General features: G+C 36.6%; 1 protein-coding gene across 19 annotated transcripts in view; it reads right to left on the bottom strand.

Annotated features, from left to right (window-relative positions):
* Nek1 (NIMA related kinase 1) overlaps positions 1 to 21,933 on the bottom strand; it is a 239,241-nt gene that overhangs the window by 130,272 nt on the left and 87,036 nt on the right. For 18 of the 19 annotated variants that reach the window (XR_012441543.1, XM_074054990.1, XM_074054995.1 and 15 more), the window contains one exon: positions 18,426 to 18,528. Coding sequence is in view for 17 of the 19 variants with exons in the window: in XM_074054990.1 (XP_073911091.1) it covers positions 18,426 to 18,528 (103 nt within the window). In the remaining 2 variants the exon portion in view is untranslated. Of the gene's footprint in view, positions 1 to 18,425; positions 18,529 to 21,933 lie in introns of those variants that run through there. The other variant, XR_012441544.1, reaches the window with a different exon arrangement.

Genomic DNA, 21,933 nt, shown 5'->3' with positions numbered 1-21,933 from the left:
ATCCATGTTTATTGCGGCACTATTCACAATAGCCAAGTTATGGAAACAGCCAAGATGCCCCAGCACTGACGAATGGATTAAGAAAATGTGGTATCTATACACAATGGAATTTTATGCAGCCATGAAGAAGAACGAAATGTTATCATTTGCTGGTAAATGGATGGAATTGGCGAACATCATTCTGAGTGGGGTTAGCCTGGCCCAAAAGACCAAAAATCGTATGTTCTCCCTCATATGTGGACATTAGATCAAGGGCAAACACAACAAGGGGACTGGACTTTGAGCACATGATAAAAGTGAGAGCACACAAGGGAGGGGTGAAGATAGGTAAGACACCTAAAAAATTAGCTAGCATTTGTTGCCCTTAACGCAGAGAAACTAAAGCAGATACCTTAAAAGCAACTGAGGCCAATAGAAGAAGGGCACCAGGAACTAGAAAAAAGGTTAGCTCAAAAAGAATTAACCTAGAAGGTAACACACATGCACAGGAAATGAATGTGAGTCAACTCCCTGTATAGCTATCCTTATCTCAACTAGCAAAAACCCTTGTTCCTTCCTATTATTGCTTATACTGTCTCTTCAACAAAATTAGAAATAAGGGCAAAATAGTTTCTGCAGGGTATCAAAGGGGTGGGGGTGAGTGGGGGGGGGAGTGGGTGGTAAGGGAGGGGGTGGGGGCAGGGGGGAGAAATGACCCAAGCATTGTATGCACATATGAATAATAAAACAATAAAAATATTTTAAAAATTCCATTCACAACAGCTTCAAAAAAAAAAAAAACCTTAATGCATAAACTTAACCAAAAAAAGGTTATAAAGCTCTACAGTTAAAACTATGAATCACTATAGAAAGAAATTGAAGACAATAGAGAATGCAGAAAAAGTTCCCATGCTCATGCATTGGCAGAAGACTCAAAACTTAAGTCTTGTGAACATGGTAGCATTACTGAAAGCAGCCTCTGCAATCCCCAAACTTCCAATGACTTTCCTCACAGAACTAGAAAAAAAGCAGGGGCTGTCGGAATGGCTGAAGTGCAAGTGGTAGAGCACTTGCCTAGCAAGTGTGAGGCTTTGAGTTCAAGACCCAGTGCTGCAAATAAATAATAAAAGACAAGGAAAGAAAAGAAAAGTTAAAAATGTAATATGGAAAGTCAGACACACTGAGTTTGCATCCTGTTTCTGGGCATACTAAATGACTTTGGACAAAGTACTAATGACTATGGGTCAGTTTCAAAACTGATAATACAGTAAGTGTTCACAGCACAGAGAATTATTGTCAGGTCTAGATTCTCAATAATTTTATTTAAATTTTTATGGATAATGGTCAGAGCCAAAACACCTCAAAATCCCTCCCATGAAACCTCTGACACTACCAAAAAACAAAAACATTTGGCCTAAAGTGTTTCCTAACCTTTATTAAAAAAATTCAGTTACCTGTATAGGAAAAAATCTGAATTTACATGAAAAGGATAAGAAATTATGTTCAGGGTCTAGGGGACAGTGTGACTATATAGAAATTCGTAAGAGAGTTTTGGGGTAACAGAATCATTCTGAATCTGATCGCATTAGTAGTTACATACGTTTACACGTGTTAAAATTCATAAAATAGGAAAAGAAAAACAAGTCAATCTTACTTTATGATAATTTAAAAAATATAGTAAATGTTCAAAAAATGAAGTGCCAATGCAACACTTAGACATAATGTCCATACAAGGCATTTAGGTAGACAGAACAGAAGTCAGGAAAGTAGTCTAAGCTACTGATAGATATTTTCATGTCATCTGGAATAATTCTCAGATCTCAGGATATTATAGCAGGAAAACAATAAAGAACAGAGTCTCGGGAAGTATTAGCATTAAATATTGAGAAAAAACCAATCTCACAGAAGAATATACTAAGAAATTATAGTCAGAGAAGTAATTTCTTCTGTGAATATGATTCACAGAAGGCAAGAAGAAACTTAGAAGTAGCTCATGATTGAAATGTCACAGAAAGGTCACATAAGATAAGGATTAAAAATGGTCTATGTAGGCCAGAGAGGTGGGCCAGTGGTATGGCAAGATGGAAACTAGAGACAGGCAGGTGTGTTATTCATTTGAGGAGTCTGCTATGAGGAGGAAGAAGACAAGTTTGTGATTACAGGTATATAGAGTTAATGATATGAGAAAACAGAAAGCTAATCATAGGCCTTAGAAAAGTACCAGTGGAGAAGGAATGTTAAAAAAAGGGAAGAAATAATTATCACATAAGGCCCCTCAAAAAAGAGACAGAATGGCATAGAAGAAAAGGAAATGCTGAAAGTGGAGGCCTTAAATTGATCTGATATCTATCATCGTAGTTTTAATTTCTCCAGCAGTGTTTAGAAGCTTGAGGTAATCAAAGTCAGTAGCTCAGTTACCCATAACGAGGAGAATATGCCAACTCATAAAGTAGGGCTCCACAGAGAGGACAGGCTAGTCAATCATATGGGTACGTATGTAAGTGAGTGAATTTAATGATCATGTTATTCAGATAAGCTTTAAAAAGCAGTGATTTAGGAAACAACACAAAAGTCCATTAATAGAGGAATGGATAAATTGTGGTACACTCATGAAGCAGAATACAACAATACAACTCAGGAATAAAAAACCTAACTACTGAGATACATGTCAGTCATAAAAAACTACATACTATATGAGCTATATTTTTATTTAAACTTCTCAAAAGGGCAAAGGAAGGAGATTAATGGCTGCTGCAATTAGTGGAAATAGGGAGGTGACTGACCTCAAGGAGCATGAGGAAACTTTGGGGGGGGGTTGGTGATAGAATGGCTCAATAATATGATTATTGTGGTGTATACATGATTATATACATTTGTCAATTACTTACAAGATATGCACTTAACACTGGTAGATTTTATTATTTAAAGTATACCTTAAGGTCAATTTTTTAAAAGGCTCTTGTGTGGAAACCTGGATAGTATGTTCGAAAGTGAAGTATGCTGCTAAAGACAGTACTTAAAAGTAGCTCCTCTTAGGGCAATAAACTACTCTATGTGACATTATTATGGTGAATGCATGCCATTATATATTTCTCCAGTCCTACAGAATGGACAACACAGATATGAAGCCTAATGCAAACTATGGACTTGGGGTGATCAGGATGTGTCAATATAGGTTCATCAGTTCTGACAAATATACCACTCTGGTGTAGAATGCTGGTAATGAGGAAGGTTTGTGTGTGTTCCGGGACAAAGAGGATAATGGGAAATTTCCACATTGCTCAATTTTCTTTAAAATTTGACTTAAAGTTGCACTAAAACATAAAATCTATTAAAAACAAAACCTCTTCCGCTGAGTCTCATCTATTTTCTGCAAAGGAAATATAGTAGGCAGAATTCTAATACCACTTCCAAGATTTCTTGCTGTCCTTTCCCCTCAAGCCCTTGCATAATACTCAGGACTATAAACATGATGGCTTTTAAATTAAATACGTCAACTGGTCTTAAAATAGAGAGACTGTTTGGTAAGCATGACCTAATTACATTAAGTCTTTTTAGCAGCAGGATTTTCTCTGGCTGCTTGTGGAAAGGCAGTCAGGAGTTAAGCACATGAGAGGGATTTGACTCATGGGATGTACTGTATTGCAAACATGGAAGAGGCCACGTAGCAAAAACCTAAGAATGGACTCTCACAGTTGTGAGTGTCTCTGGACCAAACACTAGCCTAATAATGGAGGTCTAAGTTCTACAGGCACAAGAAAGTGAATTCTGCCAACACCTTGAAGGAGCATGCTCTAGTTGAGCCTTAAGATGATGACACAGCTAACTGACACCTTGATTTCAGCCTCAAGAGACCATGAGCATAAGATCAACCTAAACTATGCCAAATTTATAATCCACAGAAAATATGTATAGTAAATTTGTACTACTTTAAGACACTCTTTATCGTAACTTGTTACACAGAAATATAAAATACAAAAAACTAATACAAAACTAAAAAGGACAGAGCTCTTGCCTAGCAACTGGGAGGCCCTGAATTCAATCCTGAGAACCATAAAAACAAAAACAAACACAAACAAACAAACAAAACCCTAACATGGAAGGGCAAATTTTAAATAGAACCTCTACCTTATCATAAAAGGTTCATGTTAGAACATAAAACCTGTAAGATTTTGTATGTGTTCATACTTGAACTCAGCCCTCACCATACTCTTTGCCTCATGTTATTAGTGATGGTTAATTCTGGGTGTAATCTTGACTACAGTGAGGAATACCTACAGAACTGGAAAATCACTGCTTCTTAGTGTGTCTGTTATGGGGTAGATGAGTGGCATGTGGGTCAGCAAACTGAGTGGGAGATACCTACACTGAATGTGGGTAGGTACTATCCAATTGGCCAAAGACCTGAATAATACAAAATGGAAGAAGATAGGGGAACAACTCAATCTCTTCAGTTGCTACTAATTTGTCCATCAGACTCCAGGTACTTCAGCCTTTGGGACTTACACCAGTAGCCCTCTAGGGACCTTGGTCTCAAACTGGGGACTGCATTGCATATCCATCTTTGTTGTTCAAATGCTTCTGACTTCCTGGAGTGAACCATTACTAGCTTCCCTGGTTCTCCACCTGCATATGGAAACTTTTCAGCCTCTGTAATTATGTGAATCAATCTATAAATTCCATCTTATGTAAATGTATAATCTATTGTTTCTGTTTCTCTAGAGAACTATACTACACTAGTGTACATGTTCTTGTCCAACATTAGATTATAAATTACTCTAGAGATAAACTGTATCTGATTAAACTATATAAGCCTACTACTCCAAGGGTCCTTAAAAATTGCCATGTTAATTCAGTGAATCAGAAAAACAAATAACATATGATGCATACAACCAAATATACTGAAAAATATGAACTCAACTTCAAGGAAAAGTTTTCTGTATACAATTAGTCATCAAGGGAATGAAAGAATCTAGATAGTTTAACAAAATAAATCTTGGAAAGACATAAAAATCCTTTGCAAAATGCACTGCTAAAATGAGAACACAGCAATAAAATGGAATAGTTCAATTTCTATAGCATCTGGAAGAGTGTGTAGGTTCAGTTTATTTTTAGAGAAAAAGACACAGAGAGAATAAAGTGATTACTTGTCAGGATACACTTGGGATACCCTTCACGTTATACTCAAGCACCAAGCCCAGGCAAAGGAAAAACAATTTTTTCGTTATCTTTTTATGTTTTGTGGCATTGGGAATCAAACCTAAGACCTCCTGCATGCTAGGAAAGCACTCTACCACTAAGCCAGGCACTCCAGCCTAAAATATACCAAATTTCTCATAGCAAGGTTATAAAAACACAACAGTTCTCTCCCTTCCTGAAAAACCTTAGAATAAAAAATTATGTCTGTTTTCTTTTTTTCAGAACTGGTGATTGAAAAGTTGCTGTTTTAAGTGAATGCATATTATTATTCAAAAACAAGAGAAACTCCTGGTAGTCCTAAGACTAAAAGGACTTCAGAGATATGAAAAGTGTATAGCATCAATTAACAGTGTGAAACTTACACAAGAAAAAGTATGTCAGAAAGATTACTACCACAGAATGTGTAAGCAACATGAAGCATGCTCCATGACATGTTAGAGGATGTGAGGGCAATCTGGCTGCAACATCTCTCACCCCGTTGATCACCAAGGTTGATTTGGCTGATCTGGCTGGCTAGGCGGGTGTCCCCTTCCTCCCTCACTGCTCCATGTGCATCCCTCCCGAAGCTGTGCGCTTGGTCGAAGAAGACGAACATCCCCGATAGAGGAGGACTGTTCTTTGGTCAAGGGTATATGAGTAGCTGCGCTCCTCTGCTAGAACCTCCAAACAAGCTCTCAAGGTCCATGACATGTTAGAAGCTAAGACTACAAAGTCTAATGCAGACAACAGTGATTACAGTAACAGGGTTACAGATACTCATCTCTACAAGCCAGGACGTACCCTCAGTTAACTTGAGAGAAGAGTGGTAAAAAGAGAGCTGAAAGTGAAAGAACAGATACTGCTCTGGTTGACTAGTTAGACCTATGAAGAATTAAAGTCTTTCAAGCCCAGAAAATAAGTTACTAAGGTATCTGTAAAATATCCATATGTCCCATTTATTCTCTACGCTTGCTGAAAACTTGGAGAGGACAGGTCACAGCAGAATTACACTCCCATCTTCCCAGAGAACTACTCAAAGACAATGAGCAAAAAAACTGATACTTGCAAATATAAACACACTTTCAAGCACAATGAACATTGGAGTAATGCCAGTATGATGATATAACCTGAAGAAACTGACTGCACAATAAGAATAAGACTGTAATATCAGGGAAATAAAACACAAGCAACAAGTCTTAGAGGAAAACAAGCTAGAATTCATTAATGCAAAAGCAAAATTTTTGAAATAAAAAGAAATTCATTAGATAGGCTTAACAGCAAAGAAAATAAAACTAAAGAATGTATCAGTGAGTTGGAATATCAGGCCTAAATATCCTTTCAAAACAAAGAGAGAAATGAATAAAAAGATGAAAAGCAGAAGCAGAGAAAAAAAATGACATAAGATAGAGATTTCAACCTGTCAGTCCAACAGGAGTCTTCCTGAAGAGATAAAGGAGAAGCAACATTTGAAGAAGTGTCGAAAGAAAATGTCCCCAGAATTGAAAGTAAGTATTCATTCTGAAAGTAACTAGTGAGAACCTTAGTCAAGTCAATTTTTTTAAATAAAGCAGAAATATTGAAGTAAAAATTCTGAACATCAAGGATAGAAAATAGAGGATCCAAGATGGCAACTAAGGTATAGAAGCAGAAAGCCTAAGCTCCATGACTCCAAAAACCTACCTGAGACATTGGAGCCACAGTTGGGTAATTCTGACTGCTTGTAGCCAAAATCATAACTGCCACCACATTAGATGCAGGAAAATAGTCAAAGACTAACCCTCAAATCAGCCTTTAATTGCACCTAACAGCTGTGGCCCACAACACAAGCCATCAAGGTGGTACAGCTCTGGGGAAACCTTTGTCCCACATGGCGATTTTTGTTGGAGGTGATTTTTTTTTCTTTTCTTCTCTTCTCCTTCCTCCATCAAGTGAAAATAAAGCATCAACCAGAATCAAACTGCTGACTTCCTGAACCCTAGCCCTTGGAAAGCCTCCCCATGCCATGTTGCATGAGAAAATATGGTGCCACTTCTTGCCACTGCTGCTGCTGGCACTGGCTCCAAACCTTTCTGCACATCAAATGACAGAACAAACAGGTGAGTGCATCACACCAGAATCCCCTATCAACCCCTGGGAACATAAACCAGCATAGCCCCTGAGCAGAATGAACCCAACAAAACTGAAAAACAAACTGCAAACTGTAATCAAACACAGAGAGCAGAGAGGATGGGTAGGATGCTGACCCTGCACCTGAGAAGGGCAGGGCAAGGAGCTAAAGTCAGCAGTGAACTATCAGTAAATAAACACAGGAAAGAGAGTGAAGGCTGAGAGCAGGTGATAAGCTGCTCTCCAAAGCAGGGCAGAGAGTAGATCACAGAGATGATCTCCTGAGCCAGAGAGCAGCATGCAAAACTGAACTGCCCCATGAAACTTAAAAACAAACTGTGAACTATAATCTACAATGGACAGCAGAGGGGGCGGGTGGCACACTGAACCTGTCTGAGAGAAAAGGCATTGGGTAAAGAACTAAACTTCCAGTGCTGAACTCTCAGTAAACAAACAGCAATAAGCAACTCCAAAGCAGAGCACGAAGTTGAGCACAGAGCTGATCTCCTGAACCAGATGGCAGCATTCAAAATTGAACTGCCCAAACTCACTGGTGGAAGAGCTGACCAAACAGCTGCAGCTGAAGGATAACACAGCTATCAGATGGAAAAAACAATAGCTCTGACTACCCTGCACAATCTGGTAAACCTACATCACTGCACAATTTCAATTAAAACACTACTCACAACTCCACCAGACCTATTTTTGAGATGGGCTTTTTGAGATATGGTCTTGCAAATTATTTTCCCAGGGTGGCTTTGAACCGTTATTCTGCCTCCTAGGTACCTAAGATTACAGGTGTGAGCCACTTGTGCCTGAAATGTACACAGGGAAGAGTTAAAAGTGGCCAACCTTGCCATTTAAGAAAATTAAGGAATTTTCAAGATGGCAGCTAGAGGGAGGAAGCAGAAAGCGTACCTCCTAAAGTGAAATCTTGGAGAGATGCTGGAGACACACCTTGCAGGCAAGGCCACTGAGAAGAGGCAAAACTTTGACCCCTCCACACTTCCAGCTGCTCAGAGCATCTTCACATTGAACAGAGATATCAGGAGGGCCCCCGGGCGGCTGCCAGTTGCCCACACCCAGACGACTTGGGAAGACACGGACAAGGTGAGCTAAGCAGTACACGGTACTCCCACAAAAAACCCTGGGCCAGATCAGCATAGACCCCTGGACAGACTGACCCCCACTTGGGGAAAAAAGAGAAACTGAGTAATAAGCAATAAGAAAAATAAAGACACATAGCAAACAGGGTGGGGTGCCCTGAGTGCTGAAGAGGGGGGAGAGGAATCCCTCCTGGAACTGTAAATAAACAAGCCAGGCCTGGCTGGGGAGGGCACGCGCCTAGCAATCAGGAGTGGGAAAACTTGTAAAAGCGGCAGGAGGAGGAAAACTCCACAGGAGAGGGGTGAAGGCCCACTTCCCATATGAACTGTAAATAAACACACAGGCCAGAGAAAGCGGGTGCAGTGTCACCTCCCCCAGTGTGCTTGGAAAGGAGAAAGCTTGTGTGGCTCACGCAAAGGAGAACTCTAAGTAAACAAAGCCTGCGGGACCAGGTGAGTGCTAAGCTCACCCCTGAGATCTGCATAAATAAAGCCTCCAGCAACAGCAGGCTGAAAGCAGCAGGCAGGCAAGCCACAGCCGCAGATAGGCATTCAAGACCTGTCTTTAGACTCTTTTTTTTTCTCTCTTCCCTACCTTTGATGAGAAAACAACTGAACTACACCTACATGCTGAAAAACTTACTGAAACTGTACTGCATCTGAACGTGGGACACTTTGTGGGTTTTTTTTTCTTCTTTTGTGTGGTTTTGTTCTATTTTATGTTACCTCTTTGATAAGACAACTACAGAACAACATCTGAGGCACCATCTCCAGGAATGGAGGCTGAGGGAAGAACACCAAAATTATTAAGAGTGAAACTTCATTGTAGTTGAACTTGGAGGGTTTTATTTTATTTAAATTAATTTTATTTTATATATATATATACATTTTTTCTTTCATTTACTTATTTTTCATTTTCAATCCTCTCTCTGTCTCTCTAATGCCTTTTCAGCTTACGGTTGATTAGTACACTGTCTCTCCATGTTTACATCTTTCAAACTTTTTTTGTTTGTTTCTTTGTTTTGTTTTGTTTTTTTCCTACTTGATTATTTGTTTTTCCCTTTTCCTTTAAATTCTTTGCTTCCATCCACTCTCACCCTTCCATTCTAAATATCACTAGTGCTATTATTACAGCAAGAAAATACTTAATTGCATACAGTATAGGGACAACAACAACACCAAGGGCAATGATGGGAAGACAGAAAAAACAGAGAAACCAGTTTCCCCACAGCAAAAAATTAGTACAGGAACCAGAGGCAAATGAAGAATTCAGATACTCAGATCCAGACTCCAACAAAATGAAGATAAACTATGCCAAAGAATTCAATGAGGCCCACAAGAATAATTTAAAAGAAGACATACTACAGGTACTCAATGAGAATTTTATAGAGATGATACTGTATGGGGTCAACCAAAATGTACAAGAGACACTCAAGAAATTCCAAGACAATAGAGAAATTGAAAAGCAAAAGAAGAAATAAAGAAAACGATAGAAGCACTGTATAAACACCAAAGTGAAACAGAGAACACTATTAATAAAGAGATAAATGAACTCAGGAAAAATAGACAACATTTAAGAGGAAACGACCCAGGATATGGAAAACTTCAGAAAAAAGACTGAAACAGAATTGCAAAACAAAACGGAAGGCCAATCCATCAGAATAGAACAAACAGAATTCGAACACAAAATGGTAATTGAAGGAAAAACCAAAGAACTACTAATTAAACAACTCAAGACCGGTGAAAAGAAAATGATAGAACTCAACGACTCCATCAAAAGACCAAACTTGAGAATCACGGGCATCAAAGAAGGAGAAGAGGTGCAAGCAAAGGGAATGAGTAATATACACAACAAAATAATAACAGAAAATTTCCCAAATCTAGAGAAAGATATTCCCATACAGATGCAAGAGGCCTCCAGGACACCAAAAACAGAGATCAAAATAGAACTACCCCACAACATATCATCATTAAAACAACAAGTTCAGAAACTAGGGAAAGAATATTGAAGGCTGTAAGAGAGAAAAAACAAATAACATACAAAGGTAAACCCATCAAAATCACAGCAGACTTCCCAACAGAAACAGTAAAAGCAAGAAGAGCGTAGGGGTGAATAACTTCAACCCCAGGATACTCTGCCCAGCAAAACTATCATTCAAAATAGATGGAGCAATAAAAGTCTTCTATGATAAGCAGAAACTAAAACAATATGTGACCACAAAGCCACCACTACAAAAGATTCTTCAAGGGATTCTGCAAACAGAATGTGAAACCCAACATAACCATGAAAGGACAGGCAGCACCAAACTACAGGAAAAGAAAAAGCAAGAAAGTAGAGAGTAACCTCAACTTAAGAACGCACAATCAAACCTTCAAACAACTAAGACAACTAAATGTCAGGAATCACCACATACCTATCAGTACTAATGCTTAATGTTAACGGACTTAATTCACCCATGAAAAGGCACCGTTGACGAAATGGATTAAAAAGGAAGATCCAACAACTTGTTGCTTACAGGAGACCCATCTCACCGACAGAAATAAGCATAGGCTTAGGATGAAAGGCTGGAAGAAGATTTACCAAGCCATTGGCCCCCAAAAACAGGCAGGAGTAGCAATACTTATCTCTGACAAAGTAGACATCAAACTTACATTAATCAAATGAGATAAAGAAAGACATTCCATACTAAAAAACGGGGAAATAGACCAATAGGAAATAACAATTATCAACCGATATGGACCCAATGTCAATGCACCCAATTTCATCAAACATACCCTGAAAGACCTAAAAGCATAACTCCAACACAGTGGTTGTGGGAGACTTTAACACCACATTATCATCAATAGATAGGTCATCCAAACAAAAAATCAATAAAGAAATCCAAGATCTAAAATATACAATAGATCAAATGGACCTAGTTGATGTCTCCAGAACATTTCATCCAACTTCTACACAATATACTTTCTTCTCAGCAGCCCATGGAACCTTCCGCAAAACAGATCATATCCTAGGGCACAAAGCAAGCCTCAGCCAATATATGAAAACAGAAACTATACCGTGCATACTATCTGATCACAATGCAGTAAAACTAGAACAACAAAAGTAAAGACAAAAAACATGAAAACAGCTGGAAATTGAATAGAAGGAAAGTACCTCAACATTATAAAAGCTGTATATGACAAACCTACAGCCAGCGTTATACTTAATGGAGAAAAACTGAAACCATTCCCTCTAAAATCAGGAACTACAGAAGGATGCCCACTATCTCCACTCCTATTCAACATAGTACTGGAATTCCTAGCCAGACCAATTAGGCAAGAAGAAGGAATAAAAGGAATACAAATAGGTAAGGAAACTGTCAAAATATCTCTATTTGCAGACAATATGATCCTATAGCTTAACGACCCAAAAAAACTCTACTCAGAAGCTCCTAGACACCATCAACACTGACAGCAAGGTAGCAGGATATAAAATCAGCAAAGGAAAATCATTAGCATTTCTATACACTAACAGTGAGCAAACAAGAATGTATGAAAACAATTCCATTTACATTCATCAAATAGACTGAAAAATCTACCGATAAATTTCTATGGAAACACAAGAGGCCACCAATAGCCAAGGCAATACTCAGTCAAAAGAACAATGCTGGAGGGATCACAATACCTGACTTCAAACTATATTACAAAGCAATAACAATAAAAACAGCACAAAAACAGACATGAAGACCAGTGGAACAAAATAGAGGACCCAGATATGAAGTCACACAACTATAACCAACTTGTCTTTGACAAAGGAGCTAAAAATATACGATGGAGAAAAAGCAGCCTCTTCAACAAAAACTGCTGGGAAAACTGGTTAGCAGTCTGCAAAAAACTGAAACTACATCCATGTATAGCACCCTATACCAAGATTAACTCAAAATGGATCAAGGATCTTAATATCAGACCACAAACTCTAAAGTTGATACAGGAAAGAGTAGGAAATACTCTGGAGTTAGTAGGTATAGGTAAGAACTTTCTCAATGGAATCCCAGCAGCACAGCAACTAAGAGATAGCATAGATAAATGGGACTTCCAAAAACTAAAAAGCTTCTGTTCCTCAAAAGAAATGTTCTCTAAACTGAAGAGAACACCCACAGAATGGGAGAAAATATTTGCCAGCTACACATCAGACAAAGGGCTGATAACCAGAATATATAGGGAACTTAAAAAACTAAATTCTCCCAAAACTAATGAACCAATAAAGAAATGGGCACGTGAACTAAATTTCTCAAAAGAAGAAATTCAAATGACCAAAAAACACATGAAAAAATGCTCACCATCTCTAGCAATAAAGGAAATGCAAATTAAAACCACGCTAAGATTTCACCTCACCCCTGTTAGAATAGCCATCATCAGCAACACCAATAACAAATGAATGGCAGCAATCACCACATACCTATCAAAATTAACACTGAATGTCAATGGACTGAACTTCCCCATCAAAAGGCATGTTTGGCAAACTGGATTAAAAAGGAAGATCCAACAATCTGTTGTTTACAGGAGACCCATCTCATTGACAGAAACAAACACTGGCCTAGGGTTAAAGGGTGGAAGAAGATTTACCAAGCCAATAGCCCCCCAAAACAGGCAGGAGTAACAACACTTATCTCAGACAAAGTAGAGTTCAAACTTACATTGATCAAATGAGATAAAGAAGGACACTCCATACTAAGAAAAGGCAAATAGTATTATCAACCTGTATGCTCCCAATGTCAGTGCATAAAAATAAGGGCCAAAATTAATGAACTAGAGACTAGAAAAACCATACAAAGAATCAAGAAACAAACAGCTGGTTCTTTGAAAAAATAAACAAGATGTACAAATCTGACTAAAATGAGGGAAAAGACCCAAATCATATGATTAGAAACACAAAAGGAGAGATAACAACAAACACCAAGGAAGTCCAGGGAAACATCAGAGACTACATTGAGCATCTATATTCCAATAAATTGGAAAATCCTGAAAAAATGGACAAATTTCTAGGTACTTATGACTATCCAAAACTCAACCAAGAGGTATTAACCACCTAAACAGATCTATAACACAAAATGAAATTGAAGCAGCAATAGTCACCCAAAAAAGAAAAGTCAAGGACCTCATGGATTCTCTGCTGAATTCTATCAGACCTTTAAAGAAGAACTGATACCAACCCTCCTTAAACTTTTCCATGAAATAGAAAGGGAAGCAACACTGCCTAACTCATTCTATGAAGCCAGTATTACACTCATCCTAAAACCAGACAAAGACACATCCAAAAAGGAGAACTATAGGCCAATCTCCTAAATGCGCATTGATACAAATATCTTGACTAAAATAATGGCAAACCGAATCCAATAACATATTAGAAAGATCATTCACTATGACCAAGTTGACTTCATCCCAGGGATGCAGGGATGCAGGCAGGAGTGGTTCAACATACGCAAAGCAATAAATGTGATACAGCACATTAATAGGAGGAAAGACAAAAACCACTTGATCATCTCAATTGATGCAGAAAAAGCCCCTGATAAGATTTAAAACCACTTCATGATAAAAGCTTTAAGAAAACAAGGAACAGAAGGAATGTACCTCAATATTATAAAGGCTATATATGACAAACCTATAGCCAACATCATACTTAATATAGAAAAACTGAAACCATTTTCCCTAAAATCAGGAACGAGACAAGGGTGTTGATTCTCCCCACTCCTATTCAACAGAGTTCTGGAATTCCTAGCCAGAGCAATTAGGCAAGAATACAAATAGGTAAAGACCCAAAAAACTCTACCCCAAAACTCCTAGATACCATAAACAGCTTCAGCAATGTAGCAGGATACAAGATCAACTTACAAAAATCAGTAGCCTTCCTATACACCAACAATGAACAAACTGAGAAAAAATATATGAAAACAATTTCAATACAATAACTTCAAAAAAATCAAATACCTAGGAGTAAACGTAACAGAGGATGTGAATGACATCTACAAGGAGAACTACAAACCACTGAAGAAAGAGACTGAGGAAGACTACAGAAGGTGGAAAGATCTCCCATGCTCATGGATTGTTATAATCAACATAGTAAAAATGACTATACTACCAAAAGCAATCTACATGTTCAACACAATTCCCATAAAAATCCCAATGACATTCATCACAGAGACTGAAAAATCTACCCTAAAGTTCATTTGGACCCATAAAAGACCATGAATAGCCAAGGCAATACTCAGCAAAAAGAGCAATACAGGTATCATGATAACAGTCTTCAAACTATATTACAAAGCAATAGCAATAAAAACAGCATGGTACTGGCACAAAAACAGATATGAAGATCAGTGGAACAGAACAGAGGACCCAGATATGAATCCACACAGCTACTCCCACCTCATTTTTGACAAAGGTACCAAAAACAAATATTGGAGAACACACAGCCTCTTTAACAAATGTTGCTGGGAAAAGTGGTTATCTGCCTGCAGAAAACAAATTAGATCCACGATTGTCACCTTGTACTAGTATCAACTCAAACTGGATTAAGAGTTTGAGGAAACAGGAAACTCTTAATCTAGGAAAGAGCAGGGAACACTGGAAGCAATAGGTATAGGCAAAGACTTCCTCAGTAGAACTCCAGCAGCCCAGTGACTAAGAGAAAGGATGGATAAATGGGACTACATGATATTAAAAAGCTTCTGCACAACAAAATAAATGGTTTCTAAACTGAAGAGACCAACACAGAGTAGGAGAAAATACTCGCTGGCTATACATCAGACAAAGGACTGATAACCAGAATATACAGGGAGCTCAAAAAACTAAACTCCCCCCAAATCAATGAACCAATAAAGAAGTGGGCAACTGAACTAAACAGAACTTTCTCAAAGGAGAAATCCAAATGGCCAAAAAACATATGAAAAAAATGCTCACCGTCCCTGGCCATAAAGGAAATTCAAATCAAAACCACACTAAGATTCTACTTTATTCCTGTTAGAATAGCAAGAATCAAGAACACCACCAACAACAAATGTTGGCCAGGATGTGGGGAAAAAGGAGCCCTCATAAACTGCTGGTGGGATGTTTTCTACTTTGGAAAACAATACGGAGGCTTCTTAAAAAACTAAAGATAGATCTGCTATATGATCAGGCAATACCACTCCTAGGGATATACCCGAAGGAATGCAACTCAGGTTGTTCCAAAGGCACCTGCACACCTATGTTTATTGCAGTACTATTCACAATAGCCAAGTTATGGAAACAGCCAAGAATGCCCTACTACTGATGAATGGATTAAGAAAATGAAGTATTTATACACGATGGAATTTTACTCAGCCACAAAGAAGAACGAAATTTTGTCATTCGTAAGTAAATGGATGGAATTGGAAAACATCATCTTAAGTGAAGTTAGCCAGGCTCAGAAGGCTACAAATCGTAAGTTTTCCCTTATATGCAGATTATAAACCTAAAACAACTGTAGTAATATTATTGGATATGGGTCACACACTAAGGGGAGAATGCATACAGGAGTAATTGGGAAAGGGAAGGAAACCTAAAACTTGAAAGTGTCTGATGCGCCCGTAGAGAAGCTAATAAAGTAATCTTAAACTGAGAGAGGCCACTACATGAAGGGGACCAGGAAGTAGTGAAGAGGTCTGGTAGAGATGAACCAATTCGGATTGTAATACACATTTGTGTGGAAGCAATGCTAGGAATCTCTCTGAATAGCTATCTTTATTTCACGCCAGCAGAAATGCTATGTCTTTCTTATTATCACTTATGTTTTCTTTTCAACAAAATTGGAGAAGAGGGCAGAACAGGTTCAGCCTGGAAGCGAGGGGAGCTGGAGGGGCAGTCGGGAGAGATGGTCCAAACAATGCAGACATATATGAATACATAAATAAACAATAATAAAAAATGGATAGAAAACAGTCCAAAGAGTTATCAGAAAGGGAAAAAAATTCTTAAAAAAGGAGTACCATCCAGAACATAAAGTCTCATTAGCAATAATGAAAATAGGATGATGAAAAAGTTAAATCTTTAAAATGTGATGGAAAAAAACCACTTCAAACTTAATATTCTTATTCGGCCAAATTATCATTCAAGCCTTTTTTGCAGCCATGATGGATTACGGGGGTTACCTCGAATAAATAAGTCTGGACAGAATATATAAAACAGTGGTTTTCAAACACTGGACAACAGACAGCACAGGGCAGTGATCCTTGAAGGGAAATGAAGGAGCAAAGTCCAACAAGTGCCTAACTTCATGTCAGGATGTAGCCCAGGAAAGTTTAACCAAATAGCTGGCAGTCTCTGAGTTGAGGAAACAGCACCAAGAGCTTGGAAACAACACTGGAATCTGCAATTCAGAGTAACAAAGAGAGAGCTGTACAGAGAAAGAATGCTGAAGATCTGAAGAGAATGCATGGAGTCTCCTGCTGAATGACGAGTAACATATTGTCAATAATACTGGGGGTTTAATCAGAGCTATGAATATTCATGTTTCTAACTACCAGAATAGAAAGACCTCCAAGGTAATAAAGCACTGGGTAACCAAGAATATTGCTCTAGCAGTGTGTAAGAGTAACATTAGACTCAAAACTGTTCTGTACTGTGTAGAAGAGTTTAGAAGAAAGCCTTGAGAGACTCAAATTATTTCTAAGTATTTAACTTAGATATAAACCCCCAATATTTAAAGAATATAAAAAAAAAACCTAAAAAGTTAAGATCCTATCACAAACTGCTAGGCATGTAAAGAAGAAAAGATGATTTTAATGATGAGAGAAAACAAAAAATAGACTCAGAAATAACAAAGATGACAGAATACATAACAACCTTAAAACATCTATCATAATTACATTCTACATATTAAAAAAGGTAGAGAACAGCATAAGCAATATAAACAAAGATGCTGAAAACAAAAGAACCAAAATCAATTTAAAGAGATAAAAAATATATTGTCTAGGAAGGTAGTGTAACTCAGCAGTAGAGCAACGGCATAGCCTGCAAGAGGTCCTTGGTTTGGTTCCCAGTACTGCAGCAACAGAACAATACAACCCCCCAAATTCCAATACCTAAGAGGAAAACTATACAGTGTCTAATGGGAATAGCAAAATAGATATAGCTAAAGAAAAGTTTAATGTACTTAAGGAAATAATAATCAGAATAGAAATATTCTAAAATGAAACACAGCTGAAAAGACTGAAAAAATGAAGGTGACATTGGTGAATGATTAAGAAAGCTGAAGTATGTGTGTTAAAAATACAAAGGGCAACCATTAAAAATTTTAATTATCTTTGTATGACATACTTTCAAAGAAAAAATCTTATTGAATAACTACATCAATAAACTCACAAAGTTACAACTTACAAAGTTTATAGATATATAAGAAGTCTAATAAAATATATCACCATCTAATTAACATATTTCAGGATGCTTCATGGTGCCGAGCTGACAGAAACAATCATCAGTTGTTTTGTGATCAAAGGATCAAAAGACATTTGGGCACTTTTATTAGTAAAAATTACTGTTTCAACTACTAAAATGATTATGTAAAAATTTAGTATTTACTTTGATATATAACTTAATTTAGCTAACTGGCATAATTGGAGGCTTTAACATAATTTTGTTTCACATGCTTTTGAACAAATAGAGTTTTACATACATTTATCCAGATACTTATTTCTTGTTTTTCCTTCTAATTCTTTTCTATTTAAAAGTATTTAAAACCAAAAGTATATACTGGGAAAAAAATCCAGCAAGTTAAGAACCTATTTCTATAATAGTAGTACTGGGAGACAACACCCATTCCTTTTCTTTTTAAAGAAAAGAAACCAAAGCAACAATATAATCTCATCTTTGTATAAAAGATGTAACAAAAGACAGATTAGAGAAGATACATCAGATTTTTATATTTTACAAAGTACTATTGAATATCTTCATTTCCAATTATGCATTGATTGCTACATTATATTTCTTTTACTTATACTTACATCATTCCAGACATGTATTTTGAATATTAATATGTTCAAATCTCAAAAAAAAAAATCATACCATATGGCCTTCAGCTCGTGCTTTATTCTGCATGGCTTCCCGTTTTCGCTGTAGGAATTCTTCCACTTGTTTAGCTCTTTCTACAGTTAGCTGCCCTTTTTGCCTATTTTGGACAAACCGCAGAGTCAGTCATTTTGAGCATTAATTAATTCAAATGGTTAAAAATTTTCCTTATTCTAAATATTTTTTTCCATTATAGAACATGAAGAAAGGCTGGTACAAAATAAAAATTTTCTACTTACAAACATATGAAATTATTTTAGAATATACTTATAAAAGAATCTTAATAGTTTATATGCTTATTTAAGAACTCTATTAAACATAGTGAATCTTCTTCCATTGGTATTGAAGTGAAATGAAAGCAGTATAGTAGCAATTTTCAAAAAGAATGAAATTTATTTAAGTGTGAGTTTCCGAAAATATAACAAAAAGCTGTCTGAAATTCCTGAATATCACAAATATTAAAAAGTAAAATGGATAGGAAAAAATTAACAACACAGTTACTTGTTTTAGTCTTCTGATTTTATTCTTATATCTCTGACAATTATGAATTAATATAAACGTGTGTTTAGACTACAAATTGAAAGTCTAAGCAACAAAAAGGTATTAATAATAAACATTTATTGAACATCTACTATATGTTGTGCCAGTTACCAAGCTTTAAGCATGGGGGGGATACAAAAATAAATAAAACTCAGGTCTATAGTTAAGGGACTTTTAGCACGCCTTCAACTGTGGTTAATTTTTTTGTTTTGTTTTGGCAGTACTAGAGGATGAACTTCAGGCCTCACGCTTGCTAGGTAGGCATTCTACCACCTTAGCCACTCATGTGGCTCATGTTGAGTATTTTTGAGGTAGGTCCTGACCAACTATTTGACCAGGCTGGCTTTCAGTGTGATCTTCCTGATCTCAGCCTCCTGAGTAGCTAGGATTACAGGTAAGCCACTGGTGCCTGGTAAATGTGGTTAATTTTGGAGATGAGAAAGTTATTGGCTGTACTTTACTTGAATTTTGGCTAGTATGGTGCATAAACTTCCTATAACCTCTCTTTGGGATCATAACTAGGTTACATTCTGAAAAATACATGAAATAATGTTTTTTCTACTTTTCAGTTAAGATTTAAATGCTTTTGGTTTTCATGTCTCAAATAACATTTCTTTTAACATTTTAGGTAACAACTACTAACTGAAACACAGAAATTAAGATACAAAAAACATACACCATCACATACCTACGAGTGATCACAGTCTAAAATTTATTTCCTTCATGTGTACTTAAGAGATTCTTATAAAATTTCCATCTTAGGTATTTTCTAGGATTAGATAAGATCCAAATCTGGTTTAAGGAACTATTACTATGACTTGCATATGTCTGGGTTGTCAATCTAGTTCCACATCACATTTCTGAAGTTCAGAAATGTACATTTCCAAAGCCATAGCTTGAGTAGGTTCAGAACAATGAATGCAAAATTTGTTCATGCCTCTGAAGTGTGCATGTGTTGTCCACTAGCATTTATATTATGCACTGTATGTCTGAAGTTAGTATAGCTTGTCTGGGCTAAATGCAACATAATTCCCTATATATACTATATCCTGCTCTGCTATAGCCCCATTTATATAACCCCGGGTATGAAGAGGGCAGATAAAATATCAAATATGCTCAGACATGTCATCTAAAACTAGACAACTAGTAATTAGGGTCTTGTTGGAGGTCCTGGAAGCACAAACCACCATGTGCAGATAAAACAGTTGATCTTACTGCTGTGCATCCCCCTGCACTGAATTCCTTCTTTAACCTTTGTAGAAGCAAAGTATATTTGATTTCCCATCCAAAGACAATGTCTGTGTACAGTGCTTATCATTCTGAACCAAATGGTATATGTTAACATGGCAACTGTGCAAAATTACTAAGAACCTGATCATATGTATAATTCCTTTGATTTACAGATTTATATACCACTTATGTATAAAGAGTACTACCTGCTTTATATATTTATATAGTTTTAAGTGTTGCTTCACTGAACAATTATTTCCTAAGCTGGTTTAAATAGGCAGGTTTACATTCCTAGCTTCTTTCAAACACAAAATGTGTACAATTATTTTAACATAACTGCTTTTCATTTATTAAACAAATATTTATTATCAGCTATTTGCTATATTATAAAGATGAATAAATAAAGAACTCTAGGAAACAAGGTTGGTTTATCATATGAAAATCAATGGGAATTTCCATGATTCTGTGTAAGCACTTACAAACTGTCTTTTCCACATACATTACTGTTTATCACTTCATATTCACCTAGAAGAACTAAGAACCCAAATTGCTATGTTTTGTACATCATATTCTTATTCTTTCTATTCTCTACACTATGAGCACAAAGTGTAAATGCTTGGATTATGGGAATGAAGAAAAAATAAGTCAATCATTCTCGTCCTTAAACACTACTAAGAATTCATATGCAAAAGCACTTTTATGAAAATTAGACTATATTTTCTCAGTTCCAAACTATATCACGTAGTATCATTAAAACATTGCCCTAGACTCATAAAAGAGTGATAACAGAAACATTATATGAAACACAGAGAGAGAGTAAGAAATTAGTAATCTGAATAACAAAATACAAAGACATTAAGGTAGGTTAAGAGGTGTTCTTTTAAACAGGAAAAGGGATATCAAACAATGAGAAAACAGAACTATGGATTTCTTTCACTAAGAAATAATTATTCTAAGAAAACTTTACTTCTTTTCTAACCCTAACAAGAGAGGGGAAGGGGAGTAAGTTTCTTTCCTTTTCTTATTTTAAATGCACAAAGTGGAAAGAAATAATGCTTCATATTCATGCCACAAATTCTTTTATGACAAGGAGCTTTTAAGTATTTGAAGGATGGCTATAAGTAGACTATTTTAAGAGTATAGAACAATATAAAATAGCACTCTAGATAAAACATAATATGAGAAATAAAAATAATATGGTTTTAGGTACAAGAATTTGGTTCTATAGGGTTACCAGGGATAAGAAAATGATGTAGAGTGTGTTCATTAATCTTCCTTTGCTGTCTATCTAATGGAATGGAATTGTCAGCTTTACCCTAGTTAATTAAGCAATACAGAGAATAATTGTAAGAATAAAAGCACTATAAAATACAATGATAAAAGACACTCAATAACTTATCATAAAGTAGTTTTACCTAGCTTGTGGGCCTAATATTAAAAAGGTAGTAGAAAAACCCAAATTAGTAGAATCAGGAATGCAAAAGGGGAGATAACAACAAACACCATGGAAGTTTAGGAAATCACCAGAGACTACCTCAAGAACCTATATTCAAATAAATTTGAAAATCTTAAAGAAATGGACAAATTTCTAGATATATATGATCATCTAAAACTGAACCAAGAGGAAATTAATCACCTGAATAGATCTATAACCCAAAAGGAAATTGAAGCAGCAATCAAGAGTCTCCATAAAAAGAAAAGGCCAGGACCTAATGGATTCTCTGCTGAATTCAAT

This window comes from Castor canadensis, chromosome 14, assembly GCF_047511655.1.
Source record: "Castor canadensis chromosome 14, mCasCan1.hap1v2, whole genome shotgun sequence".
NCBI lineage: Eukaryota > Metazoa > Chordata > Mammalia > Rodentia > Castoridae > Castor > Castor canadensis.
Note: the sequence above shows the minus strand (reverse complement) of the source record. Positions and strands in the feature narration are given on the sequence as shown.